Source organism: Meriones unguiculatus, chromosome 14, assembly GCF_030254825.1.
Source record: "Meriones unguiculatus strain TT.TT164.6M chromosome 14, Bangor_MerUng_6.1, whole genome shotgun sequence".
In the NCBI taxonomy this organism is placed as follows: Eukaryota; Metazoa; Chordata; class Mammalia; order Rodentia; family Muridae; genus Meriones; species Meriones unguiculatus.
The window spans coordinates 62,389,315-62,408,099 of record NC_083361.1 but is presented as its reverse complement, the minus strand read 5'-3'; the positions used below and the strand labels follow the sequence as shown (position 1 = coordinate 62,408,099).

At 47.1% G+C, this 18,785-nt stretch overlaps 1 protein-coding gene across 1 annotated transcript in view; it reads left to right on the top strand.

The window, feature by feature from the left end:
- Positions 1 to 14,011, top strand: part of St8sia2 (ST8 alpha-N-acetyl-neuraminide alpha-2,8-sialyltransferase 2) — a 71,357-nt gene extending 57,346 nt beyond the window's left edge. Inside the window, exon 6 of the mRNA XM_021645749.2 lies at positions 9,690 to 14,011. Coding sequence (XP_021501424.1) covers positions 9,690 to 9,975 — 286 coding nt within the window. The 3' untranslated portion in view covers positions 9,976 to 14,011. The remainder of the gene's footprint in view (positions 1 to 9,689) is intronic.
- The last annotated feature ends 4,774 nt before the right edge of the window (positions 14,012 to 18,785 follow it).

Below are 18,785 nucleotides of genomic sequence, written 5' to 3'. Positions count from 1 at the left end.
CAGGCACTTAAAAGCTCCCAGGGTGCTTGAGGCTGATGAAATAGAGCCCTTGAGGGACGGCTAGATTGGGCCCGTGAGGCTGTGGGTAGGTGGAGGAGAGTGGTTGGGAGAGGAAGCCATCTGGCCACTGATGAGAACATCCCAACACCTGAGAGCCTTGGCAGGCAGGTGGCTCCTTTAGGAAGTAATGAATCCTCAGCATCTTTTGAGATGTCTGCGCAGAGTGAATCCCCTCACGGGCTGTGAAAAGGGGTATCCATGTCGTTCACACAGTTGGTACAGAGTTCACTGAGGGTGGCCTAAGCAAAGTACTGATGCTCCTATACTGTATAAATGTGTTATCTCATAGTTCTAGAAGCTGGGCACCCCAAAATTTAAATGTTGGCGGGGTTGGACCCCCCTGTAAAGGCTGTGAAAAATCTACATCAGTCTGTCTGTAAGTGGCTGTCTTCACACTCACATCGCACAAACATTCCCATTTACAAAGATAAAAGATAACTTGGATTAAAGCCCATCCTAATGTCTAATTTTAATCTAGATACTTCTATGAGATCTTATCTCCAAATAAAGTCACATACCAAGGTATTAAGAGTTAGACAGGACAGCTTTCAACCAATGAATTCAAGGAACACAATTCAGTCCATAACAGTTATGCTCTACTCCAGAATTCTTTGATCCAATGAATCACTGCAGTTACCAGCTCTGGCCCATCTGAGATAGTGACCCAGGTATTTCAGGGAGCAGGGAGCACAACACAAAGCCAGTGGCTGGCAGAGCCCAGCCTCGAGTGCCAACAAGGACCCTGCTCTCCCAAGGACTTTGCCAGCCTGCAGAGTGGCCCAGTGCCCTGGCTGGCGGTTAGCCAGGGAGGCGAGTAGCAGGGTGTAGGGCAGCCAGGCAGTAAAGTGTGGCACAGTAAGTGGGAAACTAGACGGCAGCTGGTCATGAATGGTTTTAATTCAATTACAACAACTGGGGAGGCTGTGACCTACGGAGAGGGCCACCCCTTGAGCAGGGCAGCAGCCTGCTGGCCCTGTGCAGACACCCTGTGAATGGGTGCCAAGTTAAGTGCCAGGAATGCTGAGCCTCGCCTTGGGATGGCACTGATTCAGGTCCCCTCCCACCAGGGCTTAGAAGGGAAGACCAGTGGAGGGGGGTCTGGCCACCTGTCACTCTGAGCAGAAGCCTGAAGGCCAGAGAGCAAACTGGGCGAGAGGACAGAAGGTGCAGACAACCAAGGGACAGCCCAAGGCTACCCCAGTGCAGAAAGTGCAGAATTTACATCTCTAGCCCACACCCTTCTCTTTTGCTGGTTCCACTTTGCTCCAGTGGGCAGGTAGTCGAGGAGCTAGAGTTACCTTTCCAGAAGTGTGTTCTATAAAGAAGAAAAGGTGGCTCAGCAGTTAAGAACACTGGAATTCCCAGCAACCACGTGGTGGCTAACAACCACCTATAATGAGATCTGATGTCCTCTCTGGCATGCAGGTGTACATGTGTAGATAGACAGAGAGATAGATAGATGATAGATAGATAGATAGATAGATAGATAGATAGATAGATAGATAATATTAGATTTATATATGAGCATATATACTCATAGATACATAAATAAATTGTCTGTAGTATTGGCTGACATTCAGACACCGGCATTTATTTATTTGTGAGTGTGTGTATGTGTGTTAATGTGGTGGTAGTCGTGGTGTGGGCCAGAGATGTTATTCCTTAAGAGCTTTCAATTTTCCCCCCACATCCAGTCTCTTCATGGAATGTGAAGCTTACCAACTAGGTTAGAGTGGTTGGTGAGCAAACCCCGGGGATCTGCCTGTCTCTACCTCCCCAGCACATGCAAGCACGTGCCACCATACCTGACTTATTAAACATGGCTTCTGGGGATCTGGCTTTACCATGTGGGCTGTCTCCCAGCCTTCTTTATTTTTAATGGTGTGTGTGTGTGTGTCAAACAGCAGTGAATATAACAAAAAGATAATCCAAATTATATGAAAGAAGTTTAGGCGAAAAGGAAGTGAACCCCTCATGTCTCACCCTCCTTCAGAAGGCAAGCAGTGAAGCTGGCTCTCTGTGTCTGTGTCTGTGTCTCTTCTCACACCTTTCTAAACTGAAAATTATTCCATATGGGCGCACACCACATCACGGTCCCTCAAAGCTGCCTGGTCGTACGTGGTACATCTGGCTCATCACCTGTGTAGGCAGAGGCATTGTTCCCAGTCTTTGCTGCAGTAATCATGAATTCATTCATCACGTATGATGATTTCTGTAAGTATATATGTATCTGTGGGCCTGCTCTTTAGAAGTGCCTTTGCTAAAAAAGGGAGATGGATACATGCCTTGTTGATTTTTATAGATATTGCCAAATTGCCCTCCCTAAAGGTAGGTACCAATTTACTTTGACCTACAATTATTGAAAATACCTGTTTTCCCAAAACCTCTCCAAAATATGTATTATCAACATTTGTCATTTTTTAACAATCTAGTGAAAACTAGCATCTGATAGTTGTTTGAAACTGGAGTCCTTTGATTATGAACAAGGTTGGATATAATCTGTTTGTTTGTATGTAGCATTACTTTAAACTCTAGAATCTGGCTACAAGGTTAAAGCTCCCAATACATGGTCTTTCTAGAGTTCTTGTGACCCTCTAGAGTCACAGGTGATGTTTAAGCATGAAAAACAGTTTCTCTACACCCAAAGCACCCACTTTGTAGCAGGAAGAACCCCTTAAATACCAGCATCATGGGGTTTGTGTGTGTGTGTGTGTGTGTGTGTGTTTTACTCCTTTGTTGAAGAAACATTCTGTCTAGACTTGTGTTAGTATACATAGTTCTGGTTGCTGCCAGGATGGGTAGAATAAAGCTGAGTGAGTCCACACATCTTTCCTGATGGTGCCTTCACAGTGACCCATGAGCTCTGCTCACCAGTTATCACGGAAGATTTGTGAAGTATGAACTTCATGCACCTCCTATGCTAGCACCTAGGGTTAAACAAAAATGGGAAGTCTTCTTGTTTCTTATAGAATTTAGAAGTGCAGGGAGGAAGTTATAGGCAAACAAATCAAGGGCGACAGGTGGGTGCTGTGATAGGGGAAAGGACCTAAGCCGCCTAGTGAGGGCCTGGAGGCTCCAGCAGGAAGTGATATGGCAACTGAGAACATTCAAGAGCAGCTGACCAAGAACGTATAGGAAAGGCTTTGAAGGAAACCAAGATGCTGTAGTGACAGTTGGGTGGTACCGGGTGGTAATGAGGGAGATTTGCAGTCCTAGATCACTGGTATGTCCAGTCTGACTGGGGCCATTGCTTTTGTCCTATGTACTTGTGGGAGCATTGAAACTTTTGGTGGCTTTGTCATGTTAGAAGTATATTTGAGCTAGAGAGAACATTTGTGTAGATAAAAGTGGAGACCTAGATACCTAGGAACCAGAAGCCTACCTCATTCCCATAGCTTCAACACACACATGCACACTTGTGATCATCCATATGTGTATATATGGTGATCAGAAGTCAACCTCTGGTACCTTTCCTCAGGTGTCAAACACCTTCGTGGTTTTCTTTTGAGACAGAGTCTCTCAGTGCAGGATATAAGACTCAAAGATTAGGCTGCCTACCTCCAACTTTGGGAGGGATTGAGCTCCAACCCTCCGTTTTGCAAAGCAGGCATTTTACCAACTCTTGACAGCAGCCCAAAATTCTAAAGTAAAGCCAGAAGTAAGTCATGCAAAATGGACACATTCATCCTGAGAAAAACGAAGGCGTAACGGAGACCTCACTGTACAGCCAAGGAAAAGTCAGCAATGGATTGTGGGACCTTCAGATCCAGGCTGAGGGTGCTTATGCAGAAGACCACAAAGCAGTAGCCTCAATGGTGAAGTCCCTTCTGGGCTTTACTGCCCATCTTGCACAAAGCATCACCGAACACCCTTCACATCTCCCTGTGATATAGTCCTGCCACCACAAGGACATCATGAGCCCCGTCCCACAGTGTCATTAGCTTCTTGGAGAAAGCCCTCTTTGTCCTGTCTCCAACCAGTGGCACCACTGTTCTTACCCACATACTGCGCCCAAGCATCCAGGGTGAAGGAAGAAAGCAGTTTAAAGATAGCTTTGGCAATCCTCATTGATTGCCGTCCATGCTCATAAAATACAGTGCTTAACCGTCACAGTCATTGGGGTGGCCAATTTGAAAAATAATTACTGCCGTCTTCGAGATTACTTTGCTTTCTAATTAAAATCTCAAGACTAAGATATTAAAGGTGCATTGTCAATACAACTCTCTGGATGCACCCAGCTAACCTCATTTGGGAAGGCAAAATTAATTAGTTGGTGTTTTAACACCCAGCTGTTATCCCAAGGAAAGGAACCATCTACAAGTCAGCCACGAACAGTCTCTAAATTGGCCAGAGCAACTGAGGAGACAGAAAGGAAATGGAGAGTGATCTGTTCCTACATAACACAGTCAGCTTCTGTTACAAGCTGCTCATTAAACAGCGCTCCTGTGTCCCTGTCAGGCATGGCTCAGGAGTTCTTGTTTACCCTGGAGGCAGAATGGGGAGTAAGCGGGTCCCTCCACCAAGAGCCATCACAGTTCTGATTTATTCTGGAAACTTGTGGACCATTAACACCTTTCCCAGTTAGCAATTCTGGGTGGAAACCTGGCACTAGGCCCGAGGCTGTGAGTTCTGTTCCATTCCCACTGTCCACAGTTCCAAAGCTGTGCGCGTGCGCACTGCTAGCTTCCTTTTTCTTCTCCACATCTTCCCGTTTTTTAGTTTCATTTGCGTGAGATGTATTTGGAACAGACACCGTCTGTCTCTCGGTGTCATGAGTGTCTTGCCACATACTGCGCCCAAGAATCCAGACCTGATACAATGACAAAGCCCCAGAGTGTCTCGGTGGTTTAAGGCAACAGATGCTTGTGTTTCACTCCTAGAAAATGTGATGAGAGTTGTTCGGGGCTCTTTTCCGATCAGTGGTTTGGAGCTCTATGGTGCGTCCTGTTTTAGCCAACCCATCTCCAGATCAGGGGAAGGAGCCTCTCTTGTAGCCTGGATACCAGAACCGGTGATAAAACCCAGCTTAACCTTGGGGATGCTGGAATGAGTTGGGGAGCACACTGTGGATTCAAAAAGTACTACTGCCTCTGCCTAGGGCCACGGGTACAGCAAGCAGGGAGCTGAATGACTGAATCCTACAAAGAAATGTAAGCCTTGGCCCCAATTCCTCAGCACACAGAAGGAGTAGGGGGGAAGCTCGTGATGATCAAGTAGTACGACTGACAGGTTGAGCCAGGAAGATGCTAGAGGAACAAAAGGAATGTTTCCAGGAAGGTGGGGTTTATGCACTTAATTTGGGAAAAGAGAAAAAGGGAAGAGTTCACCCAAGGAGCAGACAGAGAAAGGTATGGGGTGGGGAGTTGCCAGCATGAGCATGTCATATCATCCTCCCGGTCAGCTCCTTGGCTGTCCTATTGATTAAACTCGTCTCCCACCTTTCTGGGCACAGGATTACTGGCCTGAATGGAAATTCATTTCTGAAAGCCTTTCCCTGCTAAGGCCTTTCTATCTGAAAGTAAACAAAGCACAAATCTCTAGAATGGCATTTGGTGGTGTTAGCTCAGGGTATGAGCAACAGAGAGTCTACAAGCAGGATACCACCAGTGCCTCGAATGTCCCCAGACAGCATCAGCTGTAACTTGCTGGTCTCTGGATGACAGTTGTTGTAGCAACAACCATGTCACCCAACCCTGACCCCAGGTCACCCAACCGTGACCCGAACAGAATCACCACAGGGTGAAAGATGCCCCAGAGGCCAAGATTGGAAAACACACATTGTATATACATACTCTGTCTAATCCTAGGCATATGAATCTGCTTCTTCTCAGGGAAAAAAAAAAAATCTCCCCAGTTCACTGTGTTTGCCTCTGTTCACTGAAAGAGGAAGACAAGTTCCATCCAGGAGGCTGGCACTCTAACCACAGACTGATTGATTCTGTCTGACTCACTCAATAAGCTTTTGCGTGATTTTTTTTTAAGTTTATTTGTGGTAGTATGGGAGCTGAACCCAGAGCCTTGTGTCTGCTGAGCAAGTACTCTACCACTGAATAGCCTTAGTGTTCTAAAAACATTTTAACTAGTTACCAACATTTTAAATTTTGGAGGATTTATATGAAAAATCCAATCTCAGTGTCAGATTACAGAGCAACAATAAAATCGCTCATTCCTGGAGATGCCATTGTCACCACTGCTCCTATTACGTGACAACACTGAGGCTGGACATTGCTTTTCCTCATATACCTCCCAACCCTCTGTTTACCCCGTTATACCTGTGCCAGCCTGCTGGACTGGCTGAGTTCTCATCTTTCCTACGTTCACTCTGTTCCCTTTTTCCCTTCAAATGTAACCCATATTCTGGTTCTTTTGTAGATCAGTCTCCTAGTCAGAGCAGGAGTTACTGGAGAATGTTATAGGAATCTCAGTGTGCAGGCTGCACCTGGAAGTGGGCCCTAGGCGTCTCCTAACGTTCTCAGTGTTGCACAAGATGCACCTTTCAAATCATGTAATTCTTCTCAGGAGCTTAGAACAGCATTACAATGTGGGGCAATTGGGAGGAAACTTCACAAAATACAGCCTTTCAGAAACACCCAAGTAACATCAGTACTTGTGTTCTGTGGATTCTTGGGATAGTGGCATTAATTTCCCACTTGACTTACAATCTCCAGCATGAATGTCCCCCATGGATTTCTCTCATCTGCAGGAATACTGGCTGATGCTACCTACCCCGTCTTACTGCGAAGAGACACCATGACCGCAGCAACTCTTTAAAAGAAAAACATCTCATTGGGGCCGGCTTACTGTTCAGAGCTTTAGCCCATTATCATCACATTGCATGGTGACAGGCAGGAAAACATGGTGCTGGAGAAGTAGCTGAAGTAGCTGAAAGCTCTACAGCCAGATCCCCAGGCAGCAGAAAGAGACAGTGAGCCATTGGGCCTGGCTTGAGCTTCTGAAACCTCAAAGCCCATCCCTACTCCAGTGACATGTTTCCTCCAACAAGGCCACACCTCCAATAATGCCATTCCCTATGAGTCTACGGGGGCCATTTTCACTCAAACCACAACACTACCCCGTCAATTCAGAACTATATTTGCCCAGGGCTATGTGGTATAGGTCCTATGTGAATTCAGCCTGGCTCATCCCTCCTCCTGTTCCAGAAGACCCAGGAGGAAGCCCCTTAAGAGTTTCAGACCCATTTGCATTATGGGGAGCAGAGAAGACACAGAACGCCATCTACCTAGGCCCACAGCTCCAAGTCTTTGTAAGTCCGTCTGATTCCCTGTTGGAAAATCCAGGTGCCAGGCAGTTTCTAGATTCAGACAGGATAAAATAAGAAGAGACAGGAGGAAGAGGCTCTCCAAGTGACAGACATACAGAACAACCATGGTTGTCCAAAGGACAATCCCAGGTCCCGCTGTGCTTGGGAGTGTCATAGGCCTGGCTGTGGCCATCTAGGCCCACAGCTTCCTATCTCAAGTCCAAAGTGACATGCAAATCACACCAGACAGATAGTTGTGTTGGAGAGGTGGATTGTAGGGGTCCTCAAAATACCTTTTGTTTAATCAAACACTGCAAATATTATAGATTTTTACTGTAATTACGTGGGTTATTAGGTATCTGTAACCTCATCATATTCATCAGTTAAAGCTCCCTCCAAATAAAAAAGCAAGGATATGCTCTAGGGCTGGCTCTGGAATCTTTCGGGTTTCCTTTTTGAGCTTCAGAAAAAGCCATCGTGAACAATGAAGGGGTTTCTTGAGCTTCTAGGAAGCCTTCCCCTCCTCTCCACTCCCTGCCAGCTAAAATCACTGTGAAGAACACACACACATACACACACACACACACACACACACACACACAGAGTCTTACCTTTCAAGAATAGGTAAAGGTTTTGCTCTGGTGTTCTGCTTCCATCATGAATTTAACTGGCCCAGCCGAAGGTAAGGTTGTATGTGAAAGGCCATCAAAAACTGGGCTGGTCTGCAGTGGAAGGGTGCCAAGGGGAAGCCAGGGAGATACAGTCCCATGAAGGCTGCTTGTGTATAGACAGGAAATCGTGGTCTGCGCCTGGTTTAGAGACACACGGGGCCAGCTTAGCAGTCAGCAGTTCTGCCTTTGCATTGTTACAGAAGCCTGGCTATCAAAGTCATTCAGCCGGGGGCAGGTGGAGCTTTAACTGCAAATAAAGAGGCAGGGGCCACTCAGAGTGAGCTCCAGATCCATGCAGTAGGAAGAGAGAATGATAGCAAACAGAAGGTCTCTCCTGTGTAGAGACATTTCTCCATGAATGTTGAAACCTGGAGGTGTCCTGATTACTCATCAGTGTGAAAAATGAGGTCCATCAGCAAGAAGTGACTTTCTGGAAGACACTAGAAGCTAACAACAAAACCACCAGAATTATTACCTCCATCCTCTGGGCATGGTTCTTCATCTGGAGTGCAGATTCCCCCTTCCATGCTGTAGTTCTGGCTAAGGGACACAGAAACGCATAGTACCCCGCTCACCCAGGATGCCTCACCCAACACCCTGGCTTTCTGCACTCCTCTTGGTTTCCTCCCATCACTCTTTGACAGAGTCCTAAAGGCAAGAAATACTGACTTCCTACTCAAGGTGGAAAATAAGATGGAGTGGCGGATCTTTGAAAGAAACCTATAGACAGAATCCAGCCTTCCAGCCCAGACCACGGTGCAGAGCCCCTTGGCTCTGTAGAGAAGTTAGAAGCATGGTCAGAGGTCTTCTGCCTCAGAGGGCAGTGCTGATAGGAAAGAAGTATACCTCTGTGAGCTTAAGTGGAAAAGACCGATGGGACTGTCTGTAAGGCATCAGGTACGGTGCAAGAAAACATGCCTTAAGAGGAGTCAGGGCCAAGCCTGGATACATCTATGTGTATCGGTGGTGGCTCATTCATGCTCTGACTTAGCATAGTAATGACTGAATCCACATGGTTGCAAAGCTAAAAATATTTATCATCCAGCCCATTACAGAAAACTGATAACCCAGCTTCCGTTGTCAGTGGGTCTGAGCTCAAGGCAAGGCACTGTTCCTTCCCACTGGGCTTCCGGTTCTCATGTTGGCACCCCAGACCTCGTTGACTCCTGCACAGGAGAGCACCAATTCAAGGTGTAGTCTGGGTGCTTCATCAGTGGTGGTTGTCAGACTTCTGAGGAGGAACCCTTGGCTCTATGACTTGATTGGTTCTTGGAGTGGCAGGAGGTGGGCTGCCGGAAAGAATAACATTTCTTTCTTCTTGGAGAGAAGTATCCACAAGCCCATTTCTTCATTGTTTCTGTACATGCGTACATACGTGCTTACCTGTACGTGTGGCAGCCAGAGGTTGATATTAGGCATCTTTGCTCTTTTTCTTCTTTTTAGATATAGTCTCTTGCTCACCCCAGAGCTCACTGATGGGCTGGGCTGGCTGGCCAGCAAGCTCCAGAAGTCCTCCTGTTTCCACTGGTTACACAGTAGGGTTACAGGTATACTCCAGCACACCTAGCTTTTGCCTGGGTGCTCAGGGGTCCAAACAGGTTCTCACGCTTGCAAAGCAGGCATTTTACCTACTGAGCCATCTTCCCAGACCTTATTGTTTCTTTTTTAACTTCCTTTTTTTGTTGTTTCTTATCCAGATATTGGCTGACCAACAAAGTCCACATCAAAAGACCAACCACTGGCCTCTTGATGTACACCCTGGCCACACGTTTCTGCAATCAAATCTACCTCTATGGCTTCTGGCCCTTTCCACTGGATCAGAATCAGAACCCCGTCAAGTACCACTATTATGACAGCCTCAAGTATGGCTATACCTCCCAGGCTAGCCCCCACACCATGCCCTTGGAATTCAAGGCCCTCAAGAGCCTACATGAGCAGGGGGCATTGAAACTGACTGTCGGCCAGTGTGATGGGGCTACGTAAGGAGGGCAAGCCCATGGGACTCAGTGGCTCACTTTCCTGCCAGCTACACCACAGGCAGATGGGAGTCGGGGTGGCACAAACATAGAACAAGCAGGCTAGTGGTTTTCTTTGTTAAAGTGTAAAACAGTGACCAGAATATATATATCTATTCCTGCATATATATATTGACCTGAGTATTTATAACTGTGTGGTGTTCATCTAGCATTAGGCAGATAAGCCACAGGAAGAAGGTGTGGAGAACCCACCTGGACCAAATGGAGACTCGGTCCATCTTTGGGGGCAGAAGGACTTGACATGCAAAGAAGCCAGTCCCGTGACTTTGGATGACAACCCGCCTCCTGGGCTGGATGGATCTTTGGGCTCATGGATGAATGGAGAGCCACCTGTTGTCAGCTTCCCCGAACCTCTGAGTGATGTGTGGATTCTGGGTAGCTCAGACCCAGAGAGAACAGCTTGGACCAGTCTGAAGAGGTGCAGTTTCCTGGAGGAGAGACTTGGAGAGTTCCGCTGGGCAAAGAGGCACAAGGAAACCAAGCAGCAGCGGTCACAGCAGAGCTGAGGGCCTTATTCATGAACTTGAGAGTGCAAGTGCCCAACGGGCAAGCACAGATGGCACCTGTGTCCCTGACAGACCTTCACAGCTATGGAGAAAACTCAGTGGACAGCCCCATATTCTGGCTAGATAAGTACCACCCAGGACTTAGTAGGGTGGAACCGCAGATGGCCCTAAAGAGGTAGATTGTTGTAAATCATGGTTTCAGAAACTTGAGATCCTCAAGGAGTTTGCTCCGCCTCAGAAAAGGACAAAAGAGTTGTCCAAAATACAGTCATTTTGTTGGATGAGGCCCACTGAGGAAGGAGTGCTCCTAGAACTTCAACTTCCAGGTTAGCTTTCATCCCGTTCCTCTCAGAACGTCACACGAGGGGACTCCAATGTCCCATCTACCACCAACCAGAAAGACACAGCAAATGCATGAAAGGGCGCAGTCACGATAGGAATCATTCTGTTCAAAACATATACAATTGCTTTTCTAGGCACCTCACAGAGCCCCCAGAGCCGGACACCTGGATGACTGTGAACATCCAGCTCTGGATCTCTGCGGTCACTCTGTTTACTTTCGCATCCTGCACGCTGACGGTCCCCTGCAGCCAGCCTGCTGTGTCCGCGTCACCTTGTCACTTTCCCATCTTGACAGTCATGCCTGCCCACACCAAGCTCCACCATGGAGATTTTCAGCTCTTCCGTGAGAGGTCCCAGTGTCCACCCTACACACCCGCCCACCCTCACCCCCCTACTCCAGCAATGGCTGCAGAGTTTTTGCAAAAGCCTTCCCCCCAGCCCCATTAAGATTCCCACTTAAGACTTGTTTTTCTTATAAAAGCCCAAAGCCAAACACAGTTCCAAACACTGGACATAATCTCCAGGGAAAGTCTGGGCTCAATGCCAACAACTTAGGGGTCACTCACAGTAAAGCCTTAGCCAGCTTGCTGTGTTAGATGCAGTCCCTTGCCTGATAAACAATGGTGTTTTAAAACATACTTGAAAGATAAGTGTTAAAAAAAAAAAAACAGACTATTATCTTGAAGGTGAAGAGAGTTAAGAAAAGTAATCAAGATCTGCTCCCAAGCATATGAGGCCTGACGTAATTAATCAACAGCCATTCAGAACACGACATTTGCTCTAAGTTAATGGCTGATGGGAAGTGAGCAGAGACAATGGAGGGACACCCTAGAACCATTAACCCTGTGTACAGTTCCTCCGGCCCCAAACCAACATGCGGATTGTACCTCTCTGCGTTTCCCTTTGTTCTTGTTGCAGTATGAAGCTTGGGATTTGGGACTTGCATCACAAAATGAATATTTAAAAAAGCAACAGCCCTAACAGCCTCCCTGGGAGCTGAATGGTTCAGCCTCCTCATGAGCAGTGGAAATAATTAGCATCATATTTTACATGTCTCCAGAGCCTTTCATCTTAAGGCTCTCAAAGGCTCTAGAAGACATTTAATTTCTGAAGTTTGCAGTGCCCAGGAGGAAGAGGGACAGTTGCCAGCAGGGCCTTGCATTAGCAAAGCTCTTGGATGTCAGAGCATTCCATGTGGAATCATGAAGGAACCCAGAGGTCAGGTTCCAGAGGTAACCCTGAGCTCCACCCAGCATCCTCTCCCTGCAGAGGAGTTAAAGGATCAGTTGTCTAACTGGACTTACATGGGCTGTAACCTGATGGGGAAAGGGCAGAGGTCCCAGGACCACCCATGTTTGCCCTTTCCCTAACTCAGCAGGCCCTGGGCATGTAACAACAGAAACTGTGTGGGCCTTAGCTTTTCCTCTCCTTGTTCTTCTCCAGACAGACTACTGGGAATTCAGTTGGGGCTGGGTTTTACTGAAGCCTTTTAACATAAGCTGGTTGCCCTTGGCCCTGGTCAGGGAGGCACAGCATGCACTCCTAACCTGATAGCAGCCACAGTCAGCCACAGCATCTCATCAGCCTCAGCCAGTCTCCTCTACTATTGGCCATCAGTCACCTCCTCAGGCCACCTACCTAAGCCTCCCAGACTTCCATTTACTTTGTGCCCCCAGTGACCCCACCCTCAGTCTCTGCCGTTACCAAAAAAGGAGAGAAGGGCATTTGACATGAGACCTTGGCCTCTCCCTCCCACTTAACCTTCATTCTCCCATTCCTGAGTAAACGGGGTCCCTCCTGTAGCCAGGGAGTTTTCCCCTCTCACACCCTCAGTCTCTTCATTGCTTCTCTTACATCCACCCTGATTCCTATAACCTCTCTACTTAACTCCTCCACTACCAGACCTAGGAAGGGTCTCCAAGCCCTTTTGCCACCTATAATACCCTGGACCACATCTTAGTGTGTCTTCCTAGCCCATTCCCGGGACCAGCATCTCAACACCTTCCATGTGCTAATTTGAAAGGCCTGTCTCATTGCAAAGCTCAATTCTCCTGGGCATGATACTATGTTCTTAAGATTCTACCCCTCCCGCCCCAATCTCCATGACCATTTATTTATATATTTATTTATGTATTTATGAGTTATTTATTGGCATTCCTACCTTGAGCTGAAAAGGGAGCCAAGGAAGAGCTGCCCATTTCCACTTCTTCTCTCCCTGTACCACCAAGTAGCCATTCCTTCCAACAAGGTCCTCCCCGAAGGCCTGTACACACTGCATTAGCAGTTCCATGCTTTCCTTCAGACCTAACTACCACCACCCAAAGAACACCCTCCACTCCCCTTGGCTTCTTAGCTCCACAGGAAGCTCCAGTTCCAGGATGACACGCCGCTTGTTAAACACACTCTATCTGCTCTGGCATCTGAAGCTAAGTAGACATTCTGTCTTCCCTGCACGATCCCCTGTTTTCCCACTGGAACACCAATGATTCTTTCAACACAGTCTGGGACCCTGAGATGACCACCGACTCTTCCATGTATCCCCTCATTACTCTTTCCAACTCGTCCCAACCTCGCCTCCACTTGCCCCATAGACCCCTCAGTAGTGGTGTCCTCCCCCAGACCTCCCTGAGCATGCACAATGGTATGTAACTCCAGTTCTTCACAAACCTTGATAAGATCCCCTGGCCCACAGGAAAAAAAAAAAAAGTTCCTGTCTTTATTCTGACATTACAGAGCACCCAGTCAGGTCCTTTCCTACCCTGCACCGGCCAATGCAGAAGAGTTGTCACCACTGGAAAAGGGAGCCATGTTTCCTGGCTCTGCACCTTTGGCCCTGCAGCTCTCATCTTCTGGACCATTCTTGAGTTTCTTCCAAGGCCCATGCAGAGACCACATCCTCCATGAAGCCCTCCCTGATCCACCAAGGCTGGGATCTCTCCCTCCACGGAACCACCGCAGCACTTTATTTGTATCTTTCTCATGGCACTTACCATATTCTGCCTTGTATTATAGCTACCTGTGCACTTGTCCTGTGTCTGTTCTTAGACTATAAGCTTGCCAAGGGCAGGCACTGTTTTGCTCATCTGTATCCATCACAGCACTAGGTGTGGTGCGTAGCACACAACAGTTGCTCAATAAATGTTTGTTGTCTTAAATCCTGGACGTCTCTAGAGACTTTTTATAGTGAGCGAAGCCATTTTGCATCTGTCATGTCAAAAGAACCTTCCAAAAAGTCATGTGGGTTGGGGCCAAAGCAAAATAAATAGGTCATTAAACTGAGGCAAAGGCCTTGCATGGGATTTTCACCAAAGTTGTACCCTTACCCCGGGGCTTTTTCTATAAATCCATGTGGTTGGAGCACTCAGTGTAAACTAAAAATTGACTTTAGCTTGATGTGGGCTTGGCTGCCCCAGGTCAGTGTCTCATCTTCCTAGGGCAGACATTATCATGAACTTCGACATACATGCCCATTAACACAGGCAGATTTTCACTGTTTCTGGGGAGGACAAATGCCATTTGGGTTTCCTCAGGCCCTGGGGGGAGGGGTTGGGCTGTGGGACCTCATTCATCATTCCCACTGCTCTTGTTGCAGGATGGGAAGCCATCCGTCCAGATGGCAGAGAGACTGACGGCTCCAAGAGGCTGCTGTTTGATAAATCTCTTCATGCCTAATTAAGGCTCCCCTTCCAGAATGGAACAGAGACACTTATTGATGGCAGTCAGATGGGACTCCAGACATGAATGCTGCCTCATAAATGCCCTTAATAGCATCTCCAATGACACCAGCAGCTCACCCCCACCCTGTCTCTCACCATCACTTCTGGATGTCATCCTTTGCCATCTTCATTCCCATCCTTTCACAATCCTCCTCCAAAACCCTCCCAGGTGCTGAGAGACAGCTCCTACTTTTGGGTACCTGAATCCTAACCTGGGTCACTGTGAGATGGCAGTAAGGAAATAGGGAGGCAAACCACTCAATACCATCCCTCGGGGAGGCAATAAATAAATAGATAGATAGATAGATAGATAGATAGATAGATAGATAGATAGATAGATAGATAGATAGATGGCTTCTGTCCTGGTGATGGGCCATTCACAACAGTGGGAGGTTTTTATGGTTACCATCTAGAAACAGTATAAGTTACCTTTTGGCATTTTAAGAGTTGTTTAATTTTCATTCCCAGCAGCCCAAGTCTTGGGAAATCTTCACACATGATGCCTATCCAGCCCCTAGGCAGGGTTTGTCTACTCATTCCAGTTGCCTTTAGCCAAAGCCCAGTAGAGTCATCCAAGCAGGACACTAAAGGGCCTTGTGACCTGTCTCCTCTTCCTTATCACTTCCTGAACCATTGCACCTTCTTCTGCAGGAAACCTAGCAGAGAAATGGGCCTGCCAAAAGGACTCCAAGAACTGTCAAAACAACAACAACAAAATGGTCCAAAAGCTCTACATAAGAAAAGTGCTTCAAATTTAAAAAAGCTTCTTTGAAGCTAATGCAGAACCAGCTAGGAGCAGCCAATTCTTATCGGATTTTTGAGAAAAGAAGATCCAAGAGGTAGGAAAACTGCTGTTAGTATTCCAACCACAGAGAGGCTTTCAGATTTTCATGTAATAATAAGGCTGGTGCAAGAAAACACCCTTCCATCTGGCTCCACTTGCTTAGATGAGATGGTAATACTTAAGCTGCTGACCAGTTGGTAAAGGGTTCACTGTTCATCAGCATCATCAGTAGAAACTAGATGCTGTGGGGATGACACAGGTGATGCAGTTTGTCTAAACTGGGATTACCCATCCTCAGCCTAGTGGCCAAGTGTGCTAAGAGTAGAAGTCACCGTAACAACTGTAAGTGGGATAAACTGCTTGTTTGTGTCCTGTGCTCCTGAGTATCACGTCTGCACAAGAGCTTTGGGATGAGTTGCAGGTGACCAAAGTCCCAGTCGAGTGCCAAGGGACATGAATTAGGCCACTGTGGGTTAGAGAAGAACCTAATGACTCCTTTGTGGCATCATTGTGAAAATACAAATCAAGGATGTGCGGGATGAGGGAGTGGAGTGCGGAAGAGTAGTGCGGCAGAGTAGGAGAGCACCGTGCCGTAGAGCAAAGGAAATGTGTGCAGCTCTGAGTGTTCGGGCTTCTACCAATGCCCAATCATGCCCCTGCCTTGATCACACCTACTGGGCTCTCCACCCTGAGAAGAAGACATCAAGCCTCACACTACAACGCTTGAGCTCTCCTACCCTCTGACTCATTATTGGGGATGCCCAGCCTTTTTTTATTTTCCTATAACTTTTCTAAAATATCCTGGTCTCAGAGCTTCCGCATCTGCTGCTTCCTCTGCCCAGAAAGCTACATCTTACTCAGGGCCCCCTCCTCAGCTTTCAAGACTGAAATTGGATGTCACGTGCCGGGGAGTCCTCGTCTCTCTCAGCCAATCACTTTCTACCATATATCACATTGTCATGGTAGGTGGCCTTCAAAAACCGTGGCAGTGTGCTCATATCCCTGGGAGACACGTGCCAATGCCTCCAGTGGATGCCTGAAGTCACAGACAGTGTCAAACCCCAGATGTCCTAGTTTTTCTATACATGCCAACCTGTGATAAACACTAATTTATAACTTGTGCTTGATAAAAATAACAACTAAACATGAAGGAGAGCAAACATATGTTAATTTAATTGTTCCCTTGTTTATTGTCTGCCACTGTTCTAGAATGTTCTAGGTGTGTGTGTGTATGTGTGTGTGTGTAAAGAGGGGGCATACAGGTCTGTCTCCTGAAGGTGGAAGTAGCTCAGCTCAGAAGTAACCCATGTCTCTGGCTGAGGTGTAACCATTCCTTGGCTCTCAAGAACCACAGGCAAGCATTGGGTTTCTCATAGACAATGCTTCCCACTCCCCCAGCCCTGGGGTGTAGTTTGGACATTTCTAGAAGTTTCTATGCAGCCCTCAGTTACAACCTCACCAGGAACCACTACCCAGAGCCACTTCCTGAACTCTTCTATGGCATCTCCATGGCACCTGGCTTGAGGTCTTTCCTTTACTTCTGGTTTCTGAGTTTTTTCCCTCCTTGGTTTCAGGCTTGGCTGCATTTTATGTGGTCATTCTATTGCTGCTGCTGCTGCTGCTGCTGCTGCTGCTGCTGCTGCTGCTACTACTACTCAGATTTTTTTTTTTAATGTTTATGGGTGTTTTGTCTGTATGTGTTGCATGTCTATGCATTACGTATGTGCCTGGTGCCTGTGGAGGACAGAAGAGAGTCTCCGAGCTCCTGTTACTAGAGTGACAAATGTTTCTGAGTCACAATTTGGGTGCTAGGGATTAAACCTAGGTCCTCTGCAAGAGTGCTAGGTCTGTGAAGCACTGAGCCATCCTTCCAGCCCCTGCTGCTTGGATTAATGTGCTTGCAGTAGGAAAGCCTGTCTCTCTGTGAGGACAAAGGTCTTGACTGGTACTTTCGCTGAGCGATCTCTAGCCACTAGAACTATGCTTGGCACAGACTCCGTCGTATAGACAAAATCACATGAAGTCAGAATGTGACATATGGATGTGTTACTGCTTTGAAAAAAGACATGATAGGGGAGGTTCTCCTCTCCTTTCTGATCTTAGTGGTGGGATTATAGGGGAATGCAGAATGAATAAAGTGTAACTGAGGAAAATTTTTTTAAAAAGGGGGGGAAATAATTTAAGAACCTTAAATGACTTTCAAAAGTGGAGCAAAACATGGAGTTAGTCAATTTACATGGAGCATGTCTCGCCCCTGGGGGCAATGGTCTCCTGAACCTACTCAGACCTCGGACACCACCACTGCTAGTTCTAGAACTGATGCAAGATGTTCCAACGAGGGGGTTAAGGCTTCTCATAATATTTCCTATAAGCCCACACCTGTTTGTTTATATCCCTCATTTTTATTCATTATTAGCCAGATAGAGCCAAGTAATTGTGGTGATGATACTTGCTTTTTTGCCCAATGCTGGAATGCTAGTGAATTTAGGTATGCCCTGGTTACTCGCATGCCTCGCTGGGTGCCTATGCCCGTTGATGCCCCTCACACTATGACTCTCTTCAGACAGAAAAGGGATCTTGGAACTACAGCCGCCACTGTTACTGCCATCTCATTGGCGGCTGTTGGAGCTACCACCATGGCATTAGCCATGAGTCATCCTGTGCAGCCTGCTCAGACCCTGAATAATCTTTTAGCCAATGTAGCTCATGCCTTAGATGTACAAAAAGGAATTAATGCTCAACTAAAAGGAGGCTTGATGGTGTTCAATCAGAGGATTGACCTCGTGCAGGAGCAAATTGATACCCTATGGCAAATGGCTCAACCGGGCTGTCAATGAAAGTATGCTGGACTTTGTGTCACTAGCATACAACATGAGAATTTTTCCTGTGCTGCAAATCTGTCTAAACAATTGTCGAGCTATATTTTAGGTAATTGGACTGGAGAATTCGATACTACGATGGAGCAGCTGAGACTGGACATTATCACAGTAAATTCTACCAGAGTGGATGCAGGACTAGCCACAGGATTATCACCATGGATTGCTGCAGCCATGGATCATCTGAAGGAATGGGCGGGCATGGGAGCGTTAGCAGGCCTTCTGGTGTTGGTCTCCTTGGTTTGCCTGTGGTGTATATGCAAGATTAGATTCTCACAACAGCGTAATGCAGCCATGATCATTCAGGCCTTTACAGCCATTGAAGCAGGACAGTCTCCCCAAGCATGGTTGGCTACCATAAAAAGCTAAAATGTTATGCTCAGGATGCGAGGCTAAGCACTGCACTCAGGGTCAGCCACTTTCGACCCAGAGAAGAGCAATTCTGATTGCATGCGGGTTGATGCCCCAGGTTCCGCCTCTGAGAAAAAGGTATCGGACGGGTCTGATGCTCTTTGGGTGGATGACACCTAAAT